The sequence below is a fragment of the Myotis daubentonii genome, chromosome 7 (assembly GCF_963259705.1).
Source record: "Myotis daubentonii chromosome 7, mMyoDau2.1, whole genome shotgun sequence".
Lineage (NCBI taxonomy): Eukaryota > Metazoa > Chordata > Mammalia > Chiroptera > Vespertilionidae > Myotis > Myotis daubentonii.
In genome coordinates this window covers 37256784-37280659 of record NC_081846.1, presented here as the reverse complement: position 1 = coordinate 37280659, position 23876 = coordinate 37256784, and the positions used below count along the sequence as shown (strand labels likewise).

General features: G+C 43.9%; 2 protein-coding genes across 6 annotated transcripts in view; both read right to left on the bottom strand.

The window, feature by feature from the left end:
- Nucleotides 1-6458, bottom strand: part of FARP2 (FERM, ARH/RhoGEF and pleckstrin domain protein 2) — a 100684-nt gene extending 94226 nt beyond the window's left edge. For 4 of the 5 annotated variants that reach the window (XM_059703868.1, XM_059703870.1, XM_059703871.1 and 1 more), the window contains exon 1: nt 6354-6441. The gene's annotated coding sequence lies outside the window, so the exon portion shown is untranslated. Of the gene's footprint in view, nt 1-6353 lie in introns of all 5 variants that reach the window. The other variant, XM_059703869.1, reaches the window with a different exon arrangement.
- A 3144-nt stretch (nt 6459-9602) lies between these two features.
- Nucleotides 9603-23876, bottom strand: part of SEPTIN2 (septin 2) — a 28772-nt gene continuing 14498 nt past the window's right edge. The window contains exons 5-11 of the mRNA XM_059703866.1: nt 21585-21837; nt 18301-18402; nt 17801-17946; nt 16030-16113; nt 14704-14761; nt 11933-12035; nt 9603-10436 (exon numbers count right to left, since the gene is read on the bottom strand). Of these exons, the coding sequence (XP_059559849.1) occupies nt 11934-12035; nt 14704-14761; nt 16030-16113; nt 17801-17946; nt 18301-18402; nt 21585-21837 (745 nt within the window). The 3' untranslated portion in view covers nt 9603-10436; nt 11933. The remainder of the gene's footprint in view (nt 10437-11932; nt 12036-14703; nt 14762-16029; nt 16114-17800; nt 17947-18300; nt 18403-21584; nt 21838-23876) is intronic.

The window sequence follows — 23876 nt, the reverse complement described above, 5'->3', positions numbered from 1 at the left end:
GACAAAGCAACAGGGTTCCCCCACTCCCTTAGAGATTCAAGTGTCTGTAGGCTCCTGCTGCCACAGGTCTGAGTGGAAGACAAGGAGGGAGAGGACAAGTGTGGCTTTCCTCACCCTCTCTCTTCTCCTGCAGCTCTCCTTGCTCCCACCTGTGCCCATCTCTGGGTTTCAGATGTCTGAAGACAAGGCTGGGGATGCTGGGGAAAAAACAGGAGCCTCCCTGTTGGTGCAGTGTACTTTAAACTCTGTCCTTTTTCCCCAATCCGCCTGTTACTTGTCAGAGTTCCCAAATAGCTCCATGCAGCTGTCCAGGCTTACAGTCAGTGGGAGAGTCAGCGTGGAGTGTACACATTCTGCCTTCTTGGAACCAGTCCTTGATATCCATACACACTAAACCAGGTCTACAGTGGTTATCTCTGGGCAAGGCAAGAGAGTTGATTTCTATTTTCTTTCTTCCAATAATCTGTACTTTTCAAATTGCCATTACTATTGAAATCAGATGGCTTTTCTGCAGACTACTGTTAAATTACAACTTGCTTTAGAAGTCTTCACTGACAGGGTTACTTATAGTATTTTCACCTGCCAAGAGAAAGCAGGAAGGACTATTCCATCTTTCCTCTAGTTGTGCTCACTCTTCTAAAATAGTTCATTTAACCCTGGTTGGTGTGGCTCGGTTGGAGCCTTGTTCCCTACACTGAAAGGTGGCAGGTTCAATTCTCGGTTAGGACACATACCCAGGTTGTAAGTTTGACCCCAGTCGGGGTGCATATGGAAGGCAACCAGTCGATGTTCCTCTCTCACACTGATGCTTCTTGTTCTTTCACTCCCCTCCTCTAAAATCCATTAAAAATTTAAATAAATCAGTTCACTTAAATAAAAATTAATATTTTCAAACACCCGGAATAGCTATCTTGTTCAGATACAGTCATGGGCTGTTAATGACTGGGATACAGTCTAAGACATGCATCATTAGGTAATTTGGTTGTGCAAAAATCATAGAAGCACTTACACAAACATATATGGGACCACCTATTGTTCCCAGTCTACTAGCCTGGACAGCATGTTACTGGGCAAAACACCATGGGATTAAATCAAGCACAAGAGAAAATGATGCTATCAAGAGACAGTAAACACAGATGTATGAGGCTGCGGCCGGTCTAACACAGCTGCTGTTTTATAGAAAACATTTTTTTATAAGTAGGAAGAGTACACTCTAAAACAGGGATGGGGAATGTCCAGCCCGTGGGCCACATAAAGTCGGCAAAATCATTTGGTCTGGCCCTGCCAAAGTACTAGGGGTGAGTTAATTATTTGTTTGACCAGATATAGTAGGCTAACTTACTTTTATTGATTTCAGAGAAGAAAGGAGAGGGAGGGAGAGGCATCAATGATGGCAGAGAATCATTGATCGGCTGCCTTCCTCATGCCCCCTACTGGGGATTGAGCCTGCAACAGGGATATGCGCCCTAACTGGGAATTGACCTCCTGGTTCATAGGTCAACACTCAACCACTGAGCCACTGGGCGGGGCAGCAGGCTAATTTTTAAGCTGACAATTTCGTATGGCCTGCGAGTGATGTTATAAATATACAAATGGCCTTTGAGAAAAACATTTCCCCACCCCTGCTCTAAAATAATGATAAAAAGAATACAGTAAATACATAAACCTGTAACATGACCATTTATTACCATTTTCAAGTATTATGTACTGTACATAATTGCATGTGCTGTACTTTTATACGTATCAGCAGGGTTTTTTACACTAGCATCACCACAAACATGTAATGTGTTGCACTATGATGTTGTGACGGCTACGACATCACGGGGATTTTTGGGGAACTGTTGTATATGAAGTCCCTTATTGGACAAAAGGTTGTTATGCGGCCATGGCTGTAGAGACTTGTTCCCCCAACATTCACCTGGTTAACTACCACCAATACCACTGGGGTTTGAATCGTGAAGGAGACAAGCATTAATGAAGCCGAGCCATTTAAACAGTCTGTGAAATTGCCTAGTGTGCTTCCTCCTTCCCAAACACATTCTCACTGGCGGCTGGAGGATGCTCAGAACTCCCTCGCCCCCAAGAGCTCTACTGTATCATCATCTGGCATCAAGCAAAGGACCAGAAACTACCCCTGCAAAAGCAGCTATTCTGCCTCGGATTTTTGGCCCCTCCCAAGGTCCTATGCGAACTGTGCCTATCATTAGAGCCTTTTGTAAAATTTGCAAAAAATATTCTAATTGCAATGGACTAAGACTGCTGCCTCTTTGCACTCTCTCCCTTTCCCTTTATATCAGGTTGCTTAGAAGGGGCATCTTAGATCCAGCTAAGGGCGCAATGAGTTGGAAACATTTATTTTAGGTTTAATAGGTTCATTAATATGTTGTTTGCTGTTACTTCTGTGTATACTTAGGTTATGACCAGCCATCTCAGTGCAGGTGTGGCTTCCAGGAATACTATTATAGCACTGTGCCTGCTCACCAGGGGCTAAGACAAAGGGCCAGGTGGGGGCTGCAGCACGGGACTAGCACGGGAGGTGTGTGGGCAGAAACAAGGCTTGAAAACCTGTGGCGCTCCTGTCAGAAAAATTGATAATGTAGTAATATAATTATAAATGTACCATAGATTTTTCTACTTTTTTGAATGGAATTGTGCAAAACAGAATTTAAAAGAACTCATACTTTCCCAAGACACACAGCTGTAGCTGTACTAGAAACAGCAAATATGTCTATATGTGAAATCATGTTTTCTGTATTTACCAATAATAAAGTTTTTTTATCAACTATGCTAGAGGAATCACTAAATCCTTTCCATTCTGTCATATGAAGAGGCAATTAAAAGTACACAGTCAAAGAAAAAGTATTACAGCATGAATCAGGTAATTAACAAATGTGCAATTTTCTGGGATTTAGTGATTTGTGTTCCTGGTCAGATTCTTCAAATCTGTAACTTACTTGTTTTTTTAAAATTCTTAATAATTATTCACTTTCAAAATTAATTATTTGTAACGTTGTATTCTTATCTTAAAGAGGCCCTCCTTCGCCCAACTGTGTAAAGTTTCAGGCCCCATGAAATTTGGCATCTGCCCTTGCCCCAAATGAAATCTAATTAATTTTATTGAGCACCCAAGCAAGCAAGTCTAAGTACTTAAGGACACGGGACTTTACAAGAGAGAGAAAATCCCTTCCATTATAGTGGAAGACTATAAAGAGGAGAGTGTGCTAAATGGTGGTAAGTCCACGGAGAATGTCAAGTAAGGACAGCAGATGGGATGTGACAGGTGGAGAGGGAGGGGGAAGGCCTCAATAAGAAGACAGCACCTGCATCAGGCTTAAAGAAGGTCCTGGTGCATATTCCAAGAGCCACCGCATCCCGAGTGACCGCCATTGCTAGGAGCCCATGCCACACCCTCCTCCATGTCATCGCATTTGATACTCAGGATCCCATTTACAGACCAAGGTGCAGAAGGGTTAGTGACTTGCTCGTGGTCACTCAGCTCTGCAAGTGACCCAACCCCAATTCCATGGTGTACTGTCTCCTCTCTGCTTTGAAGGACCCAGGTGACTAGCACAGGGACACAAAGATCTAGAAGGGGAGACAACCATGTAAGTGGCCAAGAGCACTTCCCCACTGTAGTACCAGAGAGCAGAAAGTACGAGGTAACATCAAGGAAGAGAGTGCTGCTAGCCTGACCCAGAGAGGCTTCCCAGGCCTGAAGTTGGAGTTGGGTCTTGCAGGTGACAGGAGACCAGCTGGACAAAGAGCAGTGTGCACAGGCATGGGACTGCTGGGTAAGAATGGAAGGCTGTGTGTGGCTGGGGCCCCAAGGATGCCCATGGCGGGCTGGACAGTGAGGGTGTCATGGCCCAACCTAAGAGGTCTGGATACAATTTCACACCTATTTGAGGTCTATAGCTGGGAAACAATGAGGAGAATAAGCTGGGAGAGATGGGCTGAAGAAAGAGTCATCACTGCATCCTACAAAATTATAGTAACATTTTGCATTTGAATTTTAAAATGGCTATAAACCAAATACCAGTTTAGGGGTAAACCAATCCTATGACTCTAAATAAAACTACTTATATCATTCTAATTTCACTTCTGATCCTTGTCCACGTCCTCACATAGTTTTACAATATAAATGCTGTGTACACAGTTTTGCCTTTTGGGTTAAGCCATGTTTTTGAACACATTTCAATTTTTTTGGGAGGGAAGGACAAGAATGGGGTTGCCAGAACATGCTTATTGGCTGTGGAGTGCTATTGCATGCATATTGGAATTTGTTTTAAAAACTGGAATTCCAAAATCACAGTCTTTATCACATACTGCCAGTTGCTCTCCAAAAAGATTAGATTTACAGAGTCACCACCAATGTAACTGCTCCCCAGAAACTCACCAAACACTGGGATTTTTTCATATTAAGTTTTATGGAACCCTCACCTTTTTTAGTCTGCTGCCAAGGTAAAACCTGGAGTGACTGCGGTTTTCCTGCATACCTAACACTATGCTGTGTGCAGGAAGCTCATGACCCATTGGTAAGCTGATAAGAAAGCGGGTGAAGGAAAAATGCAAACAAACCTGAAAGGGGAAGCAGCATGTGCTGTACTTTTATAAGTATCAGCAGGGTTTTTTACACTAGCATCACCACAAACACATAATGTGTTGCACTATGATGTTGTGACGGCTACGACATCACGGGGATTTTTGGGGAACTGTTGTATATGAAGTATAGAGGTGTTGATGTGACTATGGTGGGAGTGTTTAAGAAGAAGGACAGAATTCCTTGTGGCTATATGGGTTTAAAGAACTTGCATAGAATTATTCCTGCATCCGTCTTTGCTTTGTCAATCCAGTGTATATCCTTCCCTCCATGCAGAATAACTGCTTAAATCCTGTCCACTTCTCACTGTCTACTGTCTACTCAGACTAATCTTTCACCTGAGAACAGAATGGCTAACATTTATTAAGCACTGACTGCGTACCAGGCATCTTGCTAGCAGCTATCCTATTAGTCCTCACAACAACCATCTGAGGTAAATTTTAACCCCGTTTTATCAACAAGGAACCTTGTTGAGGCAGCAATGAATTAATGCCATATAAACTTCTTTGGGAAAGGAATTAGTAAAGAAAGAACTTGGAAGTCCATGATGAAAAGATGTTCATGTGTGTAAATGAGCCCAAACTTGTGCAGTTCAGCCACCTGGGCCATGAATGTGCAGTAAATGGGGAGGGGCCCATACCAATTACTCCAGTGCCTCTCCTTTAAAACGGTGCCATGCAAACTGGCCACATCTCTGCAGATTTGAAAGAACCAAACAGAACCACCAGCATGACACGATTCACAACTCAACACAGAATTATGTCTTCCGGTGTCCAGGAACTCAGAAAAACTTTTCAAAAAATACCAGATACAGAAATTTAAAATTATATTTGGTCTACAGGTAAAGGCCACTCCACGGTGCTACCTCAAATGTCTTCTCCCACCTCGCTGGCATCGGGAAAATCTGTGTCCTCTGTTGCAACACAGTCTACACTCTAACCTAGGGCCACCTGATGGTTATCAAACATTTCCATAGTGGTCCAGCCAAAGCTACCTCATGGAAACAAACAAAATGAAGGTAGAAAGAAAAACCACCCTCTAAAGATTTAGCCCTGGGTCTTAAGTCTTCCCATTTTTTCTTTACATAACGTACTGACGTTATTCCTATCAACATGCCTGTTTTGTTTTTTTCACAGCCATTTCTGACTAGGACCAGGGTCAGTGAAAAAGATGTTTGTGTGATGGACTGGACCATATCCTGGTCCTACCCTTCATGGTTTTCCTTTAGAAAGCGCCCCACTGCCTTAGGAGGACAGTATTTCCAGACCTTAGTGGAGTAAAAACTTTAACACCTAACGCCGAATTCCTACCTTTAAGATACAATATGAGGAAAGGCCAAGAAGGGCCTGGTCCACGTCAACCAGGGGGAGCTGCCACCTGTGGCTCTGCGCAGGCCTCCACCGCGCACATCTGGGCCTCCGCGCGGGGCACTCTCCGTCCCACCCGCTCCCGGGGCCTCCACGCGGGGCACTACCGTCACACCACGGGACACTCTCCGCCCCGCCCACCCACGGGCTCCACGCGGGGCCCTTCCGGGGCACCACAGGCCTCAGGCGGTGGGCTCCCCACACATGGCCCTCTTCTCACGGGGCCCGCCATCCTAGAAGGCCTCGCGAGCGCGGGAGTGGACTCCTCCGGTGGACCGCTGTCTGAGGCGCCCGAAACGCCGCGGTACATACGCACGCCCTGCCCAGACACTCGGCCTTCGGCTTCCGCCGCCCGCCCCCGCGTCCTTGCAGCCCCGAGTCCTCACCCGCCAGAGAGCCCGTGCAGTCTCCAGCAGCGGCCTCCGGTCCTCCGCCGGCTCCGCCCGCTCCCGACTGCCCGCGGGCCGCGCCGCGCCCCCGCCCCAGCCCGGAGCCCCACCCCCTCCCCCGCGGACACGCCTCCGATTGGCTTGTCTAGGCGCGGCATTGAATTCTGATTGGTGAACGGACCTGGAGTGGGCGGGGAGGCGGAGGGGCTCCTGTGGATTCTAATGCAAATCATCAGAAACTCGGCTCTCTAAGCTGGACTCTGTCCTGGGCGTGGCTTCGACTAGGGAGCGGGGCCTCGGACTCGCTGGGCGGGTCCCGTACTCTGTCCTGGGCGTGGCCTGGACTTGGGCCTGGGCGGGGCTTCACCTCTGAGGGCCCGGCGCGGTTAGCCCCTCCCTGAGGCTCCCTCCGCTACCGGCGGAGCCGTCCTTCTTAAATTCCACCCTTTGCTCTCCTGGGGCTACCGAGACCATATAGACTAAGGGCACCGAGTGCAACAGGAGGATGTGATGCGGCGAAGATGCATTCCTCTTGGCGGAGAACCGCGGCCTTTCAGCCTTTGAGGACCACTCCTGCTTCCCGACCCCGACCCAAGCATGGAAATGTGACATCACCGCCCCCTCCCGGCTCGCAGGAGCACAAACTCCTTCTCCTCCAGAGGCTCGGTGAATGAACTTCAGGGCCACGCCCAAAGTGGCCTCCGAGATGGGTGTGGTGCTGGCACCGCGGCTTTATCCGCTAAGGCTGTAGAGGGGATTACTCCAAAACCGACTGGGGTCATCCTCCAGGCGACTTCTACAGTGCTCCCGACTCCTGAGCCATGCCTGATACCTCGTTTCCGAAAGCCGAGATGGGAGTAAGTGTCGCTCCCGATAGGGGAGGCTCAGGTTCCAGGCACGGCAGAGACCCTCCCTCCTTCTGACCCTCCAAGCCCTCCACCGCTCCCTCTGGGACTTCCCTCCTAACGGCCCCCAGTGACACCACCGCCAGCCCCCACGTCAGTACCCCCAGCGGCTGCACTCACTGCCCCTAGGGTGACGCAAAGCCCCCACTAACCCCACCCGCACAACAGGTGCATAGCGCCATGGGGGACTGCAAACTGGAGTCTGGTTAGAGGGCGGGTGACCCTGTGGAGGCTGCAGCTTGCATGCTGGCTACCATAGGGGACAGAGAAGGAACTAGAGAGCGGGATAGCGAGTGCTGTCCAGACCTCTAGATCAGCCTTACAGTCCAGGTAAAGTGTAAAGGAACTTTCCTACTGATCTTAGAAATGTTCAGGATACGGTTTCTATTGTCATTCATTGTACTTCCAGGTATTTAGTAGCTGCTGCCACAGTGAATGAGATTTTTATCACTAAAAATTTTTGTAAAATACTGACTTTAGAGAAACATCGATTTGCTTGCCTACTATTGATACATTCATTGGTTGATTTTTGTATGTACCCTGACCGAGGATTGAGCCTGCAACCTTGGTGCATCAGGAGGATGCTCTAACAAACTGAAATAGCTACCTGGCCAGAGTCCTAAGTAAAATTTATTAGTGAGTAGACATCATTGAACTCTTACTAGTGCTGTTTTATCAGACATTCTTTCACTTTATGTAGGAGATCAGATCATCTGTAAATAATTCCTTTTCCAGTCTTTATGGCTTTTCTTTGGGATTGGATTGCCAATACAAAATTGCTGACTGCTTATGCTATCAATGCAAGTAATTTACCTGACTTTACCAGCCGTGGGCAAACTACGGCCCGCGGGCCAGATCTGGCCTGTTTGAAATGAATAAAACTAAAAAAAAAAAAAAAAAAAAAAAAAAGACCGTACTCTTTTATGTAATGATGTTTACTTTGAATTTATATTAGTTCACACAAACACTCCATCCATGCTTTTGTTCCGGCCCTCCGGTCCAGTTTAAGAACCCATTGTGGCCCTCGAGTCAAAAAGTTTGCCCACCCCTGCTTTAGACACACATTTTAAGGGCTTTGAACCTTTCCCAGAAGACCTTACACCTTTCCCTGGGAAAGAAACAATAATGAGGAGTACTACTTTGACCTCTAAATAGTGCTTTATTGATGAAAGGTTACTTTCAATGGATACAAAATGGCTGTGTAAAATTTTTTCAAAATAATTCTATAGGTAAAGAGTATGGCTTAGTAAAAGAACAGTTATCTAGTAGCAAAACTATTTCAGTTTGAGCAATGGGAAAAAAAAAGATTTAAAAGTATAAAGGTGTAGGTCCACCCATCTCGCATAACCATTACTAGGTGCAGTCAGCCCCAAATAGTTTTACTCAAACACACACAAGCTTACACAGATCACTTGCAAATGTCCCCCTGCCTCCCTTTAAACAGCTTTTATTAGCAGTTAATAAGTACCAAAATAACCCAAGTAATTGGCCTTGATGGTACTCTCAAGTTATGGAACACCTTTTCTTGTTGAAAACTTTGCAAAATATGCCTAAACCTAAAGGTTTTGACCATTCACAATAGTTAACAGTGAGGGGCCAAGTTAGCAAAAATACCGTATTATTTTCTGTAGTACACTTTTGTAACTAACATATTTTGACCTGTTATTTTTTGACCAAAACCAAAAAGCCCTCCTCATTCTCAGATTAAGCATTTTCTCTATTTTAACCCCTCCTGTTATAGCAAAATGAAAATAGTGAACCAGCACCTGCTTCCTTCAGGTCTCCTTTCATCTGTCACTTTCTTTTTCAACTTCAGTAGAAATGTTGAATAAAAGCAGGCCTTGGAGCATCAGCACCCTGGGAGTGCAGAGTGTGAGTGCCACAGTGGAGGATGAAGACATTCCAGGAGGGAACGGAAGGGCCAAGGCCACAGAGCACAGAGAACCCACCAGGAGCGGCTTTGACTGGCAGTACCTGCAAATGGCCCATGGTGTAGTTTTGAAGTGTTTTTCATTCTTACATGATACATGGAGCAATTTGTATTACAAGTAATGAAGGAAATGACGATGGCTAAAAATAGGCAACACAGTACACACACACACACACACACACACACACACACACACACACACAAATAACTACGCGATTTGCCTCTCTTCTGAAAACCATTCAAAAAAGAATTAAAGGAAAGTCAAATCTGGGTTTGGCACCCACCAAAGGACCCATTTCCACTCCTGAGGCAGATCTTCTACACCTTTAGTTACAGAAATATATTAAAGTGCAGTATAAAATACAAAAGGTCAGTTTCTGAACAGATCAACTGCTAATTTTCTTTAAAAAGTTGACTTAGTGGAGTAAAAATAGTTTATTGACTTTCACTGTGTTGATAAGAATCTTAGTTGCAATATGAAAACTGGAGCTCATGGATACTCTGACTTTTTCCATAGCAGAGTATAACGAGTATTAGTGGAAAACACTATAAAAAGTGGCCGTAACAAGTTCTCCCTGCCCAGTGGTTTAAAAAATGATCTAGTATAAGAATGTAGAAATTTCTAAAATTTACCCCTAAAAGCCTGTTTTTAAAAGAAAGCTACTTAAGTGTAAGCATATATCTCATTACATAATTATTTTTCATTTGGTAAACAGATGAATGTGCAGGTGAATTAACGGTATTGTATTGTAGCAGCAAAACTGGTCTTGGGTGTTGTGATCAAACAGTAAGGAAGGCAGGGAAGAATCTCCACATGGTGCTACGGTTAAGTAAATGGCCGGGTACCTTCTATGTCATTAGATGCATCTCTCTATCACTCAGAATATTTGGGGTAAATAACAAATCAAGAGTGCTCCTCCATGACTAGTTGGTTAGGCCAGTCAAATGATTTTAACATACATGCCGACTGGTCCCTGGAAATGAAATCTAACATTAGTGGTTAGTTAAGGTGGAAGAAAATGAAAATGCAAAGTTCACTCACAAAATATAAAGTCTACCCTCTAGAAATGAATATAAATGTTAAAAGTACTTCATACAAAAGAACACATCAACAATTTTTTAAAAAATTAAATTCTTGGGCCACAGGCACTGTAAAGTGTGAATGCTCACTTCTCCAACAATTTCTTGAAAACACAGAGCTGTATTTCTCATTTGGAATGCTTTCTTTATCTTGCAAAACGTTTTCTGAAAAAAAGAAAACAACATGTTTAAATGGGAGGGATGCAATGCCTGCTGCTTTGACCATTAATAGCATGCTTTTTCTGTTAACAACAGAGTTAGCAAAATCAAAATATAACTTATGAGGCTCCAGGAAATTAGGACTGCAAAACTGAAAAGTATACAAAAATACAAATCCATTTTATGTACCTAAAGTTGAATTTCCCTAATTCCATAATTAAAGTTTTAAAAAGAGCAGCAGTAAGGTCAGAGGAACCCAGCAAACATCTATTGCCCCCTTCCACCTCAATAGAGCCTCCAGAGTCCTTGCTTCTTTCCACTTTACCCTCACGTAGCCAGTGGGTGCCAACATGCAGCATCAGCCTCTGATGTCACTAGTTATATGACTGCAGGCAAATAATCTTAAATGCTCGCATAGCAGCAATGTCTTTATTGGCAAAGTGTGAACTCAGCATATACCCTGGGACTGTGCTAAGGTTTCAACCAACTCTGACCCAGGTAGAGTTACATGGTCGGTCTCAGGACAGTAACTACTTATATTGGACAACTGTACTTGTGTTTTTTGGTGAATCTATTTCATAACTAAAACCTTTCCCAATAAAACACACGAGGGCAGGAGCTTTGTTTGGTGACCAATGCCTCTGGTTATGCTCTAGGTTCTTCCTTTATCACCAGTCTGTCTGTCATGGAGGACTCCTTGCCTTTTATCTCATCGATTATGCCATGTGTCAGCTAAGCTCAAGACATTCCTGTCATTACACCCTGAGGGGATTTTCATCAACACCCTCATGCTTCTACAGTGAGGTCCCTAATGTGCAGTGCAGATGATGTCCTTGCCGTCCAGCTTCTCCTCAGACCTGAGCCAGCTCACACTCTTGTCCAGCGCCGGTCATCTTTCTTCTGAGGACAGGAATTGCCTCTACCTAACTCCATGTGACTGCTTCCTTCTTTCTCTTGAGGTGATGCAACAGCCACTAAACAGCTCTGAATGCCCACATATCCAGAGCACACAAGTCTGGGTCCCCAGTCTGTGGAGTTCCTTCAAGCAGGGAGGCCAGACACCTACTGAATCACTATTACCATGGGTTGGAGCAGAGCTGTGGTGAGGAAGAGGGAGGTCAGCAATCTCTATCAGGGTAACCCTGCCCACCAGGAATAATTCACCTGTTTTACCAGCTTTGTTTTTGGTCTACATAAGCTATTTAACACTTAAAATTCTCTTTGAAGAGATATTTCCAGCTTTAATTAACTACTAACCCTAACTAATAAAAGTTACTTTAATATAGTTTTTCTTGTATTGTTAATCATATTTATAAGCTTGGAAAATATGAAAAATCTTTCCTAGACATGAGTGGAAGAGAAGCTTCCTTTTTTAGGAGCAACCTTCTCCCTTTAAATACAGAGCTTCCGAATGTCAACTGTTAGTAAAACCTGAGGAGGCAGCGGCACCTGCCCTTATGTTCGGCCTGAGTCAGTAACAAAGCTGCTCCTGGGCTCACTACCTCACACGTGGTGCCCGTGAACTGCGCCGTCACCGTCTCCGCCCTGCATCTGCAGCTGCATCTGTGCCTGCATCCTGGCGATCATCTCCTGCATGCGGCGGAGCTGTGGGCACAAGACAGGGACACATCACTGTGTGCAGGGTCTGCTAGCCCTTATTCTTTATGGGTGTCCTGGGAGGCCTAATATTAACTTCTACGCTTACCCAAAACAAGACAAAGAATTAACGAAGAACTTTAACAAACCAGTAGAATGAGCAACAACTCAATAGAGAACTGAGCAAATGGTAAGAACAGGCAATTCAAGTATAAAAAAGAAATGAGTAAACAAAATAAAGACAATGAGAGATTTTTTAAACCTAAAAGGTGGGAAAGAGACTGGGGCTACCCAGTGGAGAATGTGCATCCTCCGCTATCCCTATCCATTCTACCAGTGTGGTTTCTACATGTTTAAAAGACCTCAAGGTTTGCAAGGATTATAAATTATTTACCTAAGTTTTCTTCAGGTAACTTTTTAGTTATGTTATTTAAAAAATATTTTAATTGATTTTTTAGAGAGGAAGGAAGAGGGAGAGAAAGAAACATTAATGTGAGAGTGAAACATCGATTGGCTGCCTCATGCACACCTCATGCTCACTGGGGAATGGAGCCACAACCTGGACATGTGCCCTGAACAGGCAACCTTCCCATGAGCAGGATGCCACCCAACCAATTGAGCCACACCGGCCAGGGCTTGGTTATGTTTTTAACATTTAAATATTTGCTCTATATTGAATTTATTTGGCCAAAGAAGTGAGTCTTATTTTTGTCTCCAAAAGGCTGCCCTGTTCTGGGATTACTTACTGAGTATGTCTAGATCCCACAATTCAACAAACCTCAAAGCCAGCTTTTTCAGAGCACATTTCCATCCTTCTGACCTAGTTCCTGACATGTACTGAATCAACCTCCCACACCTGGATGAACTTCTCAGGGTGACCACTGTTCTCTGACTTCTCTGTAGCCACCAAAGCCAACCTCTTCTCATTAGTCTATTTCCTACAGCGTCCTCTGTTTCCCCTGCTTAGCCTTCAAAAGAAACAATACAATTATGTTATCAACCTCTTCCCTCAAAGTAAAAACTTGATAAGCACACACCAGTCTGCTGGGATTGCATTAAATTTAGAGAAAACTGTGATCTTTGTATTAAGCAACCTAAAAAGTTGTGTCTCTATTAAAATTTTGAAAATTGTCAGTAGTTTTCTAGTTTCTTTCCCCATGTAAGTCCTATATATTTCTCCGTAAATTTGTTAATGATTATGAATAGCAGTTTCTCATTATATTTTCTAATTGGTTATTACCTATGTATAGGAAAGCTGATTTATGAACATATTACAAAATCAGTCATGTTACTAAATTCTCATTGGTTCCAAGTTTTTTCACTAAATTGTGATTGGAAATTAAATGAGATAATACATGTAAAACAATAGGCATATTATTATATACTAGAGGCCTGGTGCACAAAAATTTGTGCGGGGGGGGGGGGGGGGAGGGGGTCCCTCAGCCCAGCCTGTGCCCTCTCGCAGTCTGGGACCCCTCAGGGGATGACCACCTGCTGGCTTAGGCCTGCTCCCTGGGGGGATTGGGCCTAAGATGGCAATCAGACATCCATCTGGCAGCCTGGCAGCCCTTGGGGGATGTCCACTTGCCAGTGGGGAGCAGGCCTAAACTGCAGTCAGACATCCTTAGTGCTGCTGAGGAGGCAGGAGAGGCTCCCACCACCCCCACTGTACTGGCAGCCATCAGCCTGGCTTGTGGCTGAGCAGAGCTCCTCCCATGTGAGAGCACCCTGACCACCAGAGGGCAGCTCCTGCATTCAGCGTCTGCCCCCTGGTGGTCAGTGTGTGTCATAGTAACCAGTCATTCCCAGTCCTTCTGCTGTTAGGATCAGTTTGCATATTACCCTTTTACTATATAGGATAGAGGCCTGGTGCACGAATGGGGGCCGGCTGGTTTGCCCTGAAGGGTGTTCCAGATCAGGGTGGGGATCCCACTTGGGTGCCTGGCCAGCCTGGGTGACAGGCTGATGGCTGTTTGCAGCTGGTCACACCCCCTTCAGGGTGGGAGTCCCAACTGGGGTGCCTGGCCAGTCTGGGTGAGGGGCTGAGGGCCGTTTTCAGGCTGGCGGGTGATGGTAGCTCCCAACCTCTCCTTTTTTTTTTTTTTATTCTGGGATTTATTTACCTTCTATGGCTGTCACTGGAACTGAGAGCTGGCTTCAGCTCTGAGGCTCGGCTCCAGCTCTGAGACCTCGGCTGCTGAAAGCAGGTGTCTGGGTTTGTTTGGCTTCTATAATTGAAACACTGTTGCAGCTCCAGCTCTGAGGCCTAGCTGGCTGAAAGCAGGTTTCTGGGGTTTGTTTAGCTTCTATAATTGCAACATTGTTTCTTAGAGTGCAGCTCAGAGCCCAGCAGCGGCAGGCGGGGAACCTTGGCTTCCTCCATCACTGGAGCACCCAAGCCTCCTGTTCGCTTCAGCTGCCTGGCTGCCAGCCGCCATCTTGGTTGGCAGTTAATTTGCATATCACCTTGATTAGCCAATGGGAAGCATGTCGGAGGTACGGTTAATTGCCATGTTTGTCTATTATTAGATAGGATAGATGGGTATATGAAGTACATTAGCTACATGAAATATATTCCTTCTTAAAAATAAGGGAAGCTATAATAAGCTAATTATAAATAGTATTCTTGATATAAACTACACAGCTTTAGATTTAAAAGTAATACTTTTCTACTTACCTCAGCTTCCTTTTCCAGCAAGATCTGATCTTTATTCATGTCCTCATTTTCCACCTTTCTAAGAGTTGGAAAAATATTACAATTATAATACGGCAACAAATATAAGTTGGTTATTTCTGATGACAGATAACCAAAGTAACATTTCACTTTACATTCCTCAGACATGTATCTACTTAAAATTACATATATTTATCATTTGTCTAATTAATGGCATGAATAAATGAGGTTGAAAAAAGAACAACATGAAATGGAAAATACAAGAGATACTCTAAGCTGGGATGACGACACTTCCATCGTTACCTACTAAAAATACAGCAGCTACTTTCTGAAGAATACTTTTTTGAGTTATTCTTTATAAACACAGACTATGTCCATCACACTGAAAATAAGGAACAGGCTCTGAGGTCTAAGCAGAGGGGGCCAATACAGAGACCCCAGCTCATGAAGACACAGCTTCTAATATGCTGAGGCTGGCCTACCCGTGGTCGGCAAACTGCGGCTTGCGAGCCACATGCGGTTCTTTGGCCCCTTGAGTGTGGCTCTTCCTAAGCCTTAGGAGTACCCTAATTAAGTTAATAACAATGTACCTACCTATATAGTTTAAGTTTAAAAAATTTGGCTCTCAAAAAAAATTTCAATCATTGTACTGTTGACTAATGAGTTTGCCGACCACTGGTCTAGTCTATTGCCTGGTTGTCTGCTCCTCAATGGGACCTCCTTGTTGCTTCTACCTTTCTTAATGTCTAGTCCCCACATTAATAAAACAATAAAGTAGACTTTAATGTACACTTTGTATATATGCATATATCAAATTTTAAAAATGTGAATATTTTGGTGAACTACAATACAGAAAATTATTTTACTGAATGCTGTACATTACTTATTTATTAAGCTCTATGCACAGATGTGATTTTATCAGACATGAATCAGGTCTCAATTAAAAACCGTTGAGGATAGTAAACAGCTGAGTGAGAGTGGCCATGTACACTGAGGAGTAGACCTGCTGCTCCCACCTTAACCCTTGGGGTGCTGTACTTTCTTAATGTGAGTCTGTCCTCATTTATAGACAGACTGACACTTTTGAGAAAGTACCCCACCACATGTATATGGCCTTTCCATTTAAAGCTGTTCTGTCCATGCAGATGATTAAAGCTGCCTTTAACAGGCAAAAAAGGGCACAATTTGATTAAATTAGCAACAAGTAGCTTATAATAGCTCGAGTAGAAAATCAAATCATATTGCTCTTAGGTCAAGGAAGAAGAGCTGGACACATATAGGACAGTGTGACTTGGGGTGACAAATATTGACAGAGAGGGATAGTCTCACCTGCCGCCCCTTTTGAGCCTCTCAGAACGGAAGTTCTCATAGTGAAGGTCCTGGGTCACCTCCTGGAGGTCCTGCATGTGAGTGCTGAAAGAGGTAAGAATGCACCAAGCTGGGCTCCATGCATGTGCCATTTGCATGAAGAAAACAACCAATCACGGACACAAAAGAACCCCTGGAACTAAAACTCCACTATTGCCTGGCAAATTGTACACAAAGTTGATGGAATTTGGGGATAAGGCTGTGGAAACATCTACAGAGGTGTATCCTTCCTTGCTACCACAGTAAATGAACACACCCACCCCACAGGGCCAGGTTAAGAGCCCCTCCATGGGGCCTCTACCACAGGTACGGCCAAATTCTGCACGAGACTATCATCCCTGGACAGGGCCAGATGCATAGACATTAGGAGATTTTTTTAGGTAAACAGTGTCTGAAACAGAACACACTTTCTGAACGTACTTATAGAAAACATGCAATTCAAATATTCATGACTTCGTATGCTTACAATGTATGTCAGAGAGAGTTAACTAGCTTAAGCTATGGGGAAGAACACAAAATGAAGTATTAACATTCTGGATAAAATAGAAACAGCACTTCAAATCTTCTAATCACTGTATAGAACATTCCTGGGTTTCTGGCTGAGTTTTTTCCAATATGTAAGAACTCAAAGAGTAGAGAGATTATATTCCTGTTACTCTGGATCCAGGGAATAAACTGAGTAATGGCAAAGGGGTGGCCCATTTTCCCTCTTTCTGAGAAACATAACTGACACCAAAGTTCCCTCTTCAGCCCTCCACACCCTCCACCTCTGACAGGATCATGACAGCTGAAAACCCAGCCCTGAAGGGGCCAGGTGCACTTTAAATGACTGTATGTTTAATAGAGCTTGAATAGTAAATTTAATGCTATATTTTTTAGTGATTTTAATTCACTAAAACTGCTAACCCAAGTGAGACACATGTGGCATATAGAGCAGTTTTCAGTTATTTAAAGTTTATCTAGATTAGCCATTGTTTGAACTCTTCTGATTAAAGAGGTTTGGCAATACTCTTTCTTTCAACCTCTTCATTCCAGAGCAACAGCATTACATGTATGTTGCTAAATGTGGAATCTATTTTTAGAGGAAACAGTCTGTTTTTGTAGTCAGGGCTGTCCTAGTTGCTAGGACTCAATAGAGCAGTGGTTCTCAACCTTGGCTGCACATTAGAATCACCTGGGAAACTTTTTAAAATCCTGATTTCTGGGCCTCATCCTCCAGAAATTCTGTTTCGTTGTTGCTAATGTTGTGGCCTCACCCCATAACAAAATTTCCGGAGGATGAGGCCCAGAAATCAGGATTTTAAAAAGATTCCCAGGTGCTTCTAATGTGCAGCCAAGGTTGAGAACCACTGCAATAAGAGGAATAGAATGGGGGCAACCCTGAGAGAGCCTGAGGCTGACCAGCAGTGGCAGCATACCCCAGCTGGCCCCTAAGGCAGATCCAAACACATCCTCCCTGGAGCAGGAGGTGACTCTTGCTGGGAATGGCCACCGCACACATTAAGTCTAGTCTACTTTTAGCCTCAAAAGAGACCCTGGCATTCAATGAGAAAGGAGTACTGAGCTAAAGGTCACAGGTGGAAGGGCTAGTTCAGATCATTCCAGAGAGCCTACAGGTGCGGGCCTTCTGTACTATGCTGCGGCAGGCCCACTGCAGGCACAATGGAAGTCCCATGCACATCCCACACTCTCTGTGCTGGGCTCTGCCAACTGTAGTGCATGAGTGTCTTACATGAGCATTGTCCTCAGCTTCAGAAAGTCGTTGTGTTCCGGGTTCTCCACTTCCACGACACCCCACGGATAGAGGCGGCCTCGGACCTTCTTGCCTTTGGCTTCTATCAGCTGATTGGATCCAACCACAGAGAACGGGATACTGGCCTAGAAAGAGACACACAGGGTTGACAGGCTCCACACAGGGACTGCTACATTCACCGCAAACACAGGAGCATCAACACAGAGGGGACACTTGGCTGCTACCACAGGATTACTTGGAAAGCTTATGGTGCACACTTTACTTGGAAGTGGCAGGCATCTTCCACACAGGAGAAACTGCACGAACAAATTAAACCTGCAATTAAGATTTCTAAGCCTTACAGTGACAGTTAGGTCACAATTCCCAGACAACTTCTCTAAGTCAAGGCTCCAGGATCTGGTTCTTCACCAACTCCTCCCATTTTGAATGTGGACAGCAGGAAACAGGAGTTAGTCACTCTGTGCACCTGGAATTCTTACCTTGAGAAGTCTGGTCTGCTCTTTAAAATCTTCATCTTCATCTGATTCTGCATCAGGTAAGTGATAGATTTTGATGTTATGTTCTTCAATTTCATCCAGAATCTGAAAGAATGACAAAATCAGAAGCAATTTTAACAAACTGCACAAATTTTAGTCAAGCCTAACTCATCGGATTGGGAAATACATCAGAATTACCCAAACTTCAATAAAAAATAAAATGGATTATGACAATTATTTTCAAAGCTTTCATGAACTGCTAAAATGGTATTTAAGTATCTGGAGGGACCTCTGTCCATAGTAACACAATATACCACCACTGTTCATGTACACCCTCCCCCCAACCCCCACTGTGGCCAGAATGACAAGTGCCTGAGGAGAGGCACAGACAGATGCTGCCAGTAGAGAAGAGCCACAGGTATTGTCTAAAGGGTTCCTGAAGAACACAAAGGAGTCTCATAAGGAGGGGGAGAGGCACCTGGGGAAAATCTGTCAAAATCATGAGGGGAGAACACAGGAAGTCCGTTTTGGTAATCACAAGAAATCTAGGATGGCGGAACACAGGACAATGAGTTGGGTAAGTCAGAAGAACCCCTGGGGTTACCAAGGGACGAATCCCCAGAATGCCAGGCCAGGGTCTAAGATCTGGGATCCAGACTTTTACTCAATAGGCAAAAAGTGGCCTCCGGTGAAACCTCACACTCTACTGTCAACCAGGGAGCAGACCACTAAGAGGGAAGGGAAAAAAGGCTGGAGTTGGGGTAAGCAGTCATTCATCTGTCTATATGCTGGGCACTCCATAAGGTATGAGGAAGGCTGGAGCTCTGCTTATTCTCACACCAAGACTTGGGCATTGTGGATGGAAAAAGGGGTCCTATGGAAAGTAAGCTCACAGGGTGACCTAGTCATAAATTCCTAACTGGGTAAGTCATGGTGGATAGTCACACCCCAGGCATACAACTTCCTTAGTGAAAGGTTTATCTTCAATTTAAGCTAGCTCTGTCCATTGTTCCTAGGTGAACACACCTTTGAAATGCCCCCCTGCAGACCCCTATATGTCCTGTAATCTGATCACTGCTCTTGCCCACCCTCATGTAATCTTGTGTTCCCTCCTTAATTCCAAATACATAAGAGAAGCTGCAAAAATAAACTCATAAAAATTCTCTACAGTTTGGGTGTTTCTTATGCCCGACAGCCCAAGGGAAGAGAGAACATAATCCAAGCCAGCAGGGAACACCCACCTCAAACCCTGCTCCCAGATTTGTTCTTCCTTTTTTTTTTTTTTTTTGGTTAATCCTCACCCGAGGATATTTTTTCCATTGATTTATAGAGAGTGTGGAAGGGAGGGAGGGAGGGGGAGAGAGAGAAAAACATCGATGTGAGAGACAAATCTATTGGTTGCCTACTATAGACACCCAGACAGGTGGGATTTGTTCTTAATGTAGACCTTCCATTGAACACATTGTTTGCAGCTGGACAGGTGAGCCCCAAGTTAAAGGGATTAGGAGAGGGTAGATGGACATCAAGGCATAAAACAAAGGAGGGTGGGAGAGATTTGAGAGGTTCCTTTAGATCAGGGAGTAGTAAAGAGAAGGGGTTAAAAAGGCCCAAGATAAAACAGTTTAGTGCACCAAGTATTTCAATTCATTTCAGAGTTTGAAATCAAGCCCTAAGTGTTTTGAGTATAAGATGAGATGGGTATAAAGCATGCTACCCTGGGTACCTCTTTCCCCTACCATTTGAAATGGAATGTAACACCCTAAAGAAGGTGAAGTTTCCTTAAGTGAAAGTGCTAAAATACTGACTATAACATATAAAAATGCATAAGCTTTCAGGGGTTCCTTCAAGGGCCTGAATATTTCCTAAAATATTGGCAGCCTCCTGAGACAGTAAAGGGTACAGTTGAGAAATATGAGTATATACAATTTAGAAACTCTGCTATGGAAAAGACAGCCAGAAAAATGTGAACACACAAAACTCAGACTTCGACATAATAGTCTAAAAACAAGAATATCTGTAACTCAATGAAAAGAGAGGCAAGTCTCTAAAACCTAAGAGAATGCCAAGGGCATCGAGCAGGAGAAAACACATGACAAAAACTGGTGATACATCAGGAATGTCGGGGAGAGAAGAGCGTGCTTGAATGCTGCTTTGGGAATAAGCTTATTTTGAGGAAAATTTAGCCATCTTTCAAGTATTTAAACATGCATTAATTTCCTTTTCAAGAATTTGTCTGACTTTACAACTGTGAGATGACAGATGTGGACAACTGTTCAACACATAAACATTTCTGAGTGTCTAACAGGTGCCAAGTCCTGTTCCAAACTTTTGGAATACACAAGCAAGCAAAGATCCCAATGTCAGGGACTGGGGGTGGGTGGGAAGACCCAGAAACACACTGAAGAACACTATGCATGCCACAGATAAGGGTGAGAGGCATGCTTTCTGCGTAAGACTTAGAAAGTCAAGTGGCAGAGTCATAGGTATGACATAATCCTATTCTGTAAAAACAAAAACATAAAGAGACCATGTTCTAGAACAGTGGTTCTCAACCTTCTGGCCCTTTAAATACAGTTCCTCATGTTGTGACCCAACCATAAAATTATTTTCGTTGCTACTTCCTAACTGTAATGTTGCTAATGTTATGAATCGTAATGTAAATAGCTGATATGCAGGATGGTCTTAGGCGACCCCTGTGAAAAGGTCGTTCGACTGCCAAAGGGGTCGCGACTCACAGGTTGAGAACCGCTGTTCTACAAGGACAGATACCTGTTAATAGTGGTTATTTTTGAGGATAATTAAAGGAATTCTTATTTGTAGAATATAGCATACGAGCTTGGAATTCTCAGTAAGCATACAAACAGGTATGTAATTTAAACAGGTAACTGAATCTCTATGGGAGAACAGAGACCACAGCCAGCTCAGGAGCTGGAGGACCGCTGTGCAACCTCCACAGCTAAATGCAGGCCTCTCAGCCTTCTGACACCAGACTATCATCATTAGTACACGTTCCCAGAAAAATGTGGGGGTTACAGTGTTTAGATGGAACAGAGAACCTCAGGGAGATCCTCCTACCCAGTGCACATTGTTACCGACCATGAAACGTGACTGCACATTAGCCATCTTCTAGGCACTGAGGGGAAGTTCACCTAAGGTGAGTTATAAGAAACAATAGTAATTTGATACTTTTGTGAAGGAAAAATACTAAAACATTAGAAGTATTGGGTGCTGGTTAAAACTGCCCCACATCTCCATCGCACTTTGCTGCCTGCCCCACAGTCACTCACCCTTTTCTTCAAACGTTCCCGTTCCTTCAGAGTGAGGGTATCAGCTTTCGCAATGACAGGCACAATATTGACCTTGTTGTGTATCGCCTTCATAAATGCGACATCTAAGGGCTTAAGCCCGTGTCCAAAGGGCGAGATGAAATAGAAGCAGCAGTGTACCCTGTTGTCCACAATGTGCCGTCGGTTGAGGCCGCTCTCATCATGTAGGTACCGCTCGAACTGCTCGTCAATGTAGGAGATGATGGTCTTGAAGCTGAGACACACACACACACATTGAGGATCAAGGGTACAAAAGGCAGGCAGGCAGACCCTAACTTCAGAAACAAAGCAAGTTTTCTTGTCTCCTGTGCCCCACCTCCCAAATATAATTTTGTAACTCATCTGTAAGATGGAAATGGAAACTGACTCCTCCATTTGGCAAGATGGATATATCTGGAAACTGTGCCAAGAGCTAAGGGCCGGGGGTCAAAAGTCAGAATGGAAGAGGTCATAAGAGCCTGGGCTGCCAATGCTTTTAAGGGGCGTGGTAGCAGCAGCAGAACATGGCAAGAGCAGGCAGTGAAGATGTGGAGATGGTAAGCAGCGCAGCCACAATGCCAAGGCCAACCTGCAGGAGGGGCAGTTCCCAATGATGGGGAGAGGCCTCCCTGTCCTCCCTTTTCTACCTAGTGTTGGGCATTGATGCTTTATGCTCCTGGGAAGGACCAGGGGCCTCCGTACATGAAAAGGAATCCTCAGCAGGATCCTGGGAAGACTGCTATCATTTTCTACTTGTGCATTTCCAAATTGGTGCAAATGCCAGCGAGCAGCCATTTTCAGGCTCTGGGTCTTGAGTGACTGAGAGAGTTCTAGAGGAACACTGGACCCCAATATTGTGTGCACTGGTTACAGCTCCAATCAGGACAGAGGGTTGACTCTACAATCTCAGATCTCACTAGAATGTTCTTAAGAGGGAAAAAAACCCTTATTCTCTGTGAAATTCCTTATTTAAAATATCCTAATTAATGTGCCTTAAATTGTCTTATTAATTCCCTGGCCAGTGTTCACAGTGGTTAGAGTGTCAGGCACGCATCAAAGCGTCAAGGGTTCGATTCCCAGTCAAGGGCATGTACCTGGGTTGCAGCTTTGATGGAGGCCCCAGTGAATATGTCTCTTTTACACACTGATTTCCCTCTCACCCTCCCTCCCAATGGAAAAAATATCCTCAGGTGAGGATTAACCAAAAAATAAAAATAAAAATTGTCCCATTATTTTACCATATCCAGTTACTCCATATCCAATAATTACTCAGTACTATACATTTAAATATAGCAAAACAAACGAAAGTGGAGAAGTAACCACTGACACCACAGAAATACAAAGGATTATAAGAAAATACTATGAATAAGCTGGACAAAGTGGATGAAATGGACAAATTCCTAGAAAAAATACAATCTCCTAAAACTGAATCAGGAGGAATCAGAAAGCCTGTATAGGCCAATAACAACAAAAAACTCCCAGCAAACAAAAGCCCAGGTCCCGATGGCTTCACAGGGGAGTTTACCAAACATTCAAAGAAGAACTAACACCTATACTCCTCAAACTATTTCAGAAAATCCAAGAGGAAGGAACACTTCCAAATTCTTTTTATGAGTCCAGCATTATCCTAATTCCAAAACCAGATAAAGATACTATAAAGAAAGAGAATTACAGGCCAATATCCCTGGTGAACATAGATGCTAAAATCCTCAACAAAATATTAGCAAATAGCATACAGCAATATATTAAAAAGATCATACACCACGACCAAGCGGGATTTATTCCAGGGATTCAAGGCTGGTACAATATTTGCAAATTAATAAACAAGATACATCACATAAACAAATTGAAAGACAAAAATCACATGATCATATCAATAGGTGCAGAAAAAGCATTTGAAAAAATCCAACACCCATTTTTGATAAAAACCCTCAGCAAAGTGGGAATAGAGGGAGCATATCTCAATATGATAAAGGCCATATATGACAAACCTACAGCCAACATTATACTCAATGGACAAAAACTAAAAGCATTTCCCCTAAGAACAGGGACAAGACAGGGATGTCCACTTTCACCACTCTTATTCAACATAGTACTGGAAGTCCTAGCCACAGTGATCAGACAAGAAGAAATAAAAGGCATTCAAATTGGAAAAAAGGAAGTAAAACTCTCATTATTCACAGATGGCATGATATTAGTCATAGAAAGCCCTAAATACTCCATCAAAAAACTACTAGATTTAATAAATGAATTTGGCAATGTAGCAGGATACAA